The following is a 6,686-nucleotide window of genomic DNA, read 5'->3' as shown; positions in this document are numbered from 1 at the left end:
GGGGGGATCGAGATGGGGGGGCAGAGGGGTGAGTCATGGGGGACAAGGGGGAGCGGGGGGGGTGCCGGGCAGGTGCCCCCACGCCACGGTCACAGCCGGGACTCTGGCCGCAGGGCAGATCCGGCACTGGTCCCGGCGGCTCCGCAGCCCCGGCGCAGCAGGGACCGGCACCGCCTGCCACCCCTTGATTTTACAGGTACCGACCGCCGGGCCCCTGCTGCCATCGCCACCGGAGCCGGGAGCAGGCCCCAGAGTCCGAGCGTCAACCTGCCGGAGCGTTGCTGCCCCCGCGCTGGGGAGAGAGCCCAGGCGTCCGGGCTGCCGGTGCCCACCAGCCTCCCAGGGCCCAGGTGTCCGGCTCCCACGCCCTCCTCGCAAGGATGCGGCCTGGTGCCACGTTATCCGGGATCACCTTAGGGCAGCCCCGGCAGGGAGGCAAGAACGGGCAGCGCGGCGCATGCAGCAACCGGGGCAGCGCCTGCACGTGCAGCGTTACCGGACAAAYGCCGCCACCTCTGCCCCTGCCCCATCGTCGGGGGGCTGAACGCGCCCGGGACCCTCCCCACGGCTGCTGAAACCGGCCGCCAAGAAACACGCTGCGAGGCAGATAGGAAAGGGGGTGTATATGTGAGGAACCCTGAAATTCCCGCAGGCAGCGGTGCCTGGGCCCCGGAGGGACCAGCTTATTGCTAAGTGTGCTTTGGCATGGGAGGGGGCAGAGCCCCTTCGCCCCCCAGGGCCCTGCAGAGCCCGGGGGGCAGGGGAGCGGAGCAGGACGCGGCCGAGATGAGCTCCAGTAAGCCCAGAGTGAGGGCTCTGCCCATTAACGCCTCTCCGCCCCGGAAAAGGGGGAAGAGCCGCAGCTCTTGCCTGTCCCAGCGTCCCCGAGTCCGCAGATGGGGGAGCACCAAGTCCCGACAGAGGGCAGGGGACCCTCGCGTCGCCCCCCTCCCGCAGCAAGGCCGGCGCGGCAGGACTCAGCCCCCCCCTCCTCAGAAGGATGTCTCGTTGAGCCGGGACTTGGGGGCCGCCAGCGGGACGATGGGGAAGCTGTCGCCAGCGGCAGGAGGGCTGGCGGGGGGCGGCCCGGGAAGAGCGGGGGGCAGCGTCCTGGCGGCCGGCGTGGGGCTGGCACCGGGGGGTCGTCCCGGACGGGCCCCGGGAGGACGCAGGGCCTTGCCTTTGCCCCCGGGCCGGGCGGCCTCGAGCTCCCCGGCGTGGCTGAACCTCCTGCTCTCCAACTGGCCGAGCTCGCTGGAGCGGGCGAGCTCCTGGCATCTCTCCACAAAGCTGCCCCCGCCCCGGGGCCCGGGGAGGCCGCGGGGGTCCCCGTCCAGGCCAGCCGCCCCCGCCGGCCGCCGGCAGCACGCCTCGGGCACGGACGGGGGGCCGTCGCTGCAGGGCAGGGAGCTCTGGCTGGCCGAGAGCGCAGGGAAGACGCCGAGGGCCTCGCGGAGCTTGGGTGGAGGCAGACTGGCGTGGGAAGGGCCCGGCAGCACCCCCCGGCCCAGCTTCTCCCGGGTCCCTTCGCTCCCCTGCGACTGGAGGCTGCAGAGAAGAGAGAGGGAAGCAGGAGAGGGGCACAACTGGGCTATGAAGGTGCTTGTGGAAGTGCTGTGCCCCAAAGCAGGGGCAGGACGGGGCCAAGCTGGGGTGATCCCAGGGCCAGGAGCGATCCCAGGGCCGGGAGCAGGTGGCTCCGTCCATCCTGCAAGCCCACCCGCCGCAGGGCCCGGGCTGGTCTGTACCTGGTGATGGAGGCCCGTGGGGTGCTGGAGTGGGCGAAGGAGCCAGCAGGGCTCATGTCCGGGGTCCGGGTCAAGGCCAGATCGCACTGTTCCAGCTGCTGCAGCAGCTCTTCTTCCGTCAGGCCCCCAGCTTCTGAAAACGGAGCAAGGCACAGTGAGGACACGGCCAGAGGGCAACAGGGTAGAGGGGAGGGATCCTGGCTGCCTTGTCCCAGGTACCTGGCGGTTTTCCCAACATCTCCATGGCGGTGGTGAGATCCCACATTTGGATGCTGCCGTTGGCGTGGCCCGTGAAGAGGTAGCGGCGGGGGCGGGAGCCGATGCGGCTCGAGCCTTCGCACTCGTGCACCATGAAGGCCGTGATGGCCGTGCCGTCCACGGAGCGCACCTCGCAGATCCTGCGGGCACAGCTCGGCTCAGCCCGCGCCGCGGCCAGGCGCCGCAAGAGGAGCAGCATCCGACGGTAGAGAAAGCCTGGGCGCCTGGGTCCTCCCCAGCTCTCAGAGGGGCGGAAAGGGGGCAGGTCTGGGCCCACTTCTCTCTCCAGACTGATGCTCAGGGGAGAAGCCAGCACTGGCTGTGGAGACCTCAGGGGACCCCCGAGGCAGCTGCCCCTCCGGCCCTGCTCTCCTCACCTCTTGCCTGTGGATGAAAGCCGCACGAAGACCTGGCAAGCGTCTGGCACCACTTTCTGGATGAAAACTTGCTGGTCGTCGCGCTCTCCAAAGGGCCCTGCCAGCRCAGCTCACATCAGCACCTGCCCCACAAGCCCAGGGCAGCTGGGGTGCAGCGACCAGACGCTGCTCCTGCCCAGCCAGGGACCAGGTCCCTTGCAGAGGTGTCAGGGCAGGGACCGGTTCCCCTACCGATGTCGGTGCCAGCACTGCAGCCCGCGTGGCCGTCGATATCCTCCAGCGAGAGGATTTTGAAGGAGGCCAGGGGGGTAGAGCCGGGCTGCGTGGAGATCATCCCGCGGAACCGGGTCACCGTCCAGGTACGCACGTGGTTGTTATCGGCACAGACTGGAAGGAGGCAGGAAGGGAGAAAGGGGTCATCAGAGGGGCCGCTCTCTGCTTCATCCAGGCCCCTAACTCACGGCCCGCGGCTCCCTGCTAGCTCCCCGTGAGCCTCCCATCTCCAAGTTCTCCCAGCACCTACCGGAGATGAGGTGCTTCTCTGACAGCATAATCTTGGTGACGGGGCTGCGGTGCACTGTGAAGGTCTGGAAGAGCTGGGGGCCAGAGCCCACGGTCTCGGGGTGCTGCACAATGACCCGCACAACCCCCGAGCTGGTGCCATAGGCGATCTCGATCCAGTTCCCACTGTCACCTGCGGACACAAAGAATGGCAGAACCCAAACACCCCATCTCTCCCTGACGCCCCTGCCCAGGGCAGAGAACCTGGGCGCACCCAGAGCCCGTTTGCGCAGACTCCCAGGTTAGCTGTCCAGCTGCCCCAGGAGCAGGTCAGGAGTCGATGCCTGGGGCTACGCTGGGAGCACAGAGGTGGGACGAGGAGCTCCCTGGGCAGGGCCAGGTGCAACGGGGAGCCCTTACTGCTCTTGGGCGTGAGGTAGACACTGAGGGCYGTCACGGCGTCTTCGGAGGGGTCACGGTACAGCTCTGTAACCAGCAGGTCATTGTCCTTCATGCGCAGGGGAAACTTTTGCACATCTGGGGAAAGGAGGGACTTTGTCACTCTGCGCCATCTCAGCCAGCCCTTCCTGACGCAGGCAGTTTGGGAGCAGGGGCTAGGCAGAGCTCGAGCTGTGCCCACAGGCCCTCTCTGGCACTCACCCACGTAGTAGATGGAGCCGTTGTTACAACCAAGGAGCAGGAAGGTGCCAGCTGCATCATAGCTGTTGATGGGGACGACGTCCTGAATCTGCAGGACGGCAGAGAGCAGGGAGCTGAGAGATAGCACAGAGCTGGCTTGGACCCTGCCGCAGGGCCTCCCGCACTCACCTGCCAGTGCTTGGTGACGGCGTTCCAGACGCCGATCTTGCCCGTGTGGCTGGTGGCAATGAGCTGGTTCCCCACAAAAAAGAGGGCCTCCACAGGGACCCCCAGAATGAAGACACCTGGGAGGGGAGAAGAGCCGTGAGGTGGCTGGCAGAGGTACAAGGGGACCAGGGAGATGAATCTTGCATCCCAGCTCCCAACTGAGCCTCTGAGGGACAGTAAGCACCTAAACCTGCAGGCTTAGGGGAGTAAGAAAGGGGTCCTGGTTGAGGTGAGGTCTACGAAGGCCAAGAGAACTGAACGGGGCTGTGCAGGAGTCCCCGTGTCGCTCACCRATCTCGCTGCCGTTGCCGTCAGCCTGCAGCGCCCAGAGGATGATCTCACTACAGGATGCCACCGCCACCATCTTGTCGTGGTCACCCAACGACCCGCCGAGCACCTTGGCGTTCAGGGCCACGCGCTCGATCACCCAGTCCAGCCGCGGGCTGGTAAACACTTGCTGCCAGCCTGACGTTTCCTTCATCCTGGAGCAAGGGGGAAAGTGGGGCTCACGGTTGAAYCAGCACCACGCTGGGGGGACACAGGACCAGGGACAGGTGGGGAGATAAAGGGGGTGAAGGACCCTGGTCCTGTGTTTACCTGTAGCAGACGAGGAAYTGGGCATAAGCCACAGCGATCCAGTTGTGGTGCCCGCAGACAATCCGGACCATGCCTGGGTCGCTAGCCGTGCCTGGTGCAGAGAGACAGACAGGGCACGAGCACGTGCTGCAGAGCCAGGAGAGGAGTAGGCGTCTCAGCTCCCAGCACCCTTCCCCGGTGCCCGGCCCTACCTGCAGCCACGGCTCGGTCTTCCAGCAGGCGCCCCAGAAGCCCAGCGTTGCCCAGGTTGGGCGGCATCGTGTTGCTGCGGCGTACAGGGGCTCGGTCGCCCGTGCTCTGCAGGCGAGCGGCGATCTGGGGCCCCGCGACGCTGTGGCGGTTGCGCCGCTTGGCTGGGAACACTGCGGGCAGTCACAGGGTGATGCTGAAGCCTCTGGCGAACCCTTTCCCCAGGAAACCCACTGAGAGAGGCCAGCCACCCCCGCCAACCGCTTCCTTGGGGGCTCTCAGCCACTCGTCCCCACCGTGGGGACGCATGGCTCAGCCCTACCTGGGGGCGGCAGGTACCCGTTGAAGAGGACGCTCCCGCAGGACGACCGATCCAACTCCTCCCGCAGCTGCAGGCGTCGAACTGGGGGCAGGGCAGAGATGGAGCTGTGAGCCCCTGTCCCCCCGGCCCTCCTCCCTGCACAGAGCCCCCCACCGCAGGCAGCTGCCCCCCGGCCCAGACACCCGCCACGCGCCAGCAGAGAACCCCACCAAGAGCTATCACCTAGCGGGGTGATGCCGTAAAACTCGGCCTCGTGCAGCAGCAGCGAGATGCTGACGCCCCGGGGGTCGAGCTCCTTGGTCCGCAGGAAGTTGAGAATCGGGGCGAAGACAGTGGGGTCCCGGTCGATGAAGATCTGGGAGGAAGAGAGCAGGTCACTGAGGGGAAATTCCTGCTGTAAGCCCCCCCCCCGGGGCACGCCGATCCCCAGGAGCTAAGCACCGCTGGGATCTCCCCGGCATCCCCCTACGGGTTTGACCTGCCAACGGAGAACTCACCGCTCCCGTCTCATCCTTCAGGGTGGAGATGCGCCCGCTCAGGAGGCTGCGGGGTGAACAGAGGGGACGGGGGTTTGTGTGCAGAGCTCAGCTGCTCCCCCAGGCTCTGGCCGCGCTTGGGGCCCTGCGGTGCCTGGTGCTGYGTGAAAGCTGGGTGAGGGTCACCCCGCACCAGGCACTGCATGGCCCTGCAGAGGGACAGTCCCTACTGCCACAGCCACTCTCATGGGGCACAGAGGGACGGTTCATCACCTCTTTGCAGCCGGGGGACATGAGCTTCCCTCAACCACCCCCCAGCCCAGAAAACAGCAGTGTGTGCAGGCACTGGCAGGCTCAGCGGACCTCTCGGAGCCTCTAACAGCACCTGCAGGGGACTGGAGACAGGCCAGAAAACATCTCCTGTCCTTGTGTCTGTGAGTCCTGGCCCCAGCCCAGGTAGGAGGCTACTCTCAGCTTGCCCTGGGGTGGCTTTACCCAAGCAAAACCCAAAGGCGATGCATCAGACCAGCCACAAGCACTCTGGAAAGCTCGGTTCCCGGAGAAAGAAGCAGCAGGACCTGACTAATTACGGCCATTTACGGCAGCCCCCAGCAGCAGGGGAGCAGAGGCAGCGCCCCCGGGGAGGAAGCTCCGAGACAGAGCACTTGCTCCAAGCGGGTAAATTCCTTCTGCTTGTGCCACTTGAGCCAGGAAGGTTTGTCTCCTGGCAGCCAGGAACCAACTGAACCTGTTTACTGGGATCAGCCCCCCCCTAAGAGCCGCAGGTCTGCTCCGGGGAGCGATCAGTTAGCAGCGCCGGGCGCTGGGACCCGAGCACACCCGTGTCCGGACCATGCTGTGGGGACAATGAGTGATAGGAAAAGCCAAGACTCCTCTGTGCCCTCCTAACGCTAACCCGCGGCCGAGCTTGCCTCCATTCCCCCACCACCGGGGTCAATGGGGGAATGTTAATTAGCAAGATGGGGCTAAACACCACCAAAAGAAGTGTCCAGGGAGTTTGCAGCCCCCCTAAAACACTCTGCAGAGGAGATTTCCAAGCCGCTGGCCCAGCCTGTGCCACATAGCTGGGCTGTGCGAGCCCCAGGGCCACCCTGACGCTAACGAGCCGGTGCCCTTTGGGGTGTCTGAGCTGACGGGGTAGCGGGGGGGGTCCAGCTGCATCACCTGGAGAAGAACGAGTCCGAGATCCAGGTCAGCGTCTGCCGGGACGTGCTGAACCTGTGGATGAGGGCACAGGTCAGAGCGGGCCCAGGAGCTCTGGGCAGGTCCAGAAAGACCCCGGGGGGGGGGTATTGGTAAAGACTAGAGGGGACTGGGGGTTTGGGGAGAC

The 6,686-nt window shown here is 66.1% G+C and overlaps 1 protein-coding gene across 1 annotated transcript; it reads right to left on the bottom strand.

The window, feature by feature from the left end:
* Positions 1-603: 603 nt before the first annotated feature.
* SHKBP1 (SH3KBP1 binding protein 1) lies at positions 604-6,613 on the bottom strand (the record flags this gene model as incomplete). The annotated part of the gene is made up of 16 exons (XM_026063935.1): positions 604-1,548; positions 1,749-1,881; positions 1,968-2,146; positions 2,384-2,480; positions 2,615-2,770; positions 2,907-3,077; positions 3,305-3,421; positions 3,545-3,632; positions 3,713-3,828; positions 4,043-4,233; positions 4,349-4,439; positions 4,540-4,710; positions 4,860-4,940; positions 5,082-5,214; positions 5,357-5,402; positions 6,521-6,613. Coding segments are annotated over 16 exons (2,419 nt in total), but the record flags the coding sequence as incomplete, so codon positions are not given.
* Positions 6,614-6,686: the final 73 nt, after the last annotated feature.

Source organism: Apteryx rowi, unplaced genomic scaffold (assembly GCF_003343035.1).
Source record: "Apteryx rowi isolate R43461 unplaced genomic scaffold, aptRow1 scaffold_2030, whole genome shotgun sequence".
Lineage (NCBI taxonomy): Eukaryota > Metazoa > Chordata > Aves > Apterygiformes > Apterygidae > Apteryx > Apteryx rowi.
The sequence above is the reverse complement of the archived record's forward strand: the minus strand, read 5'-3'. Positions and strand labels throughout refer to the sequence as shown.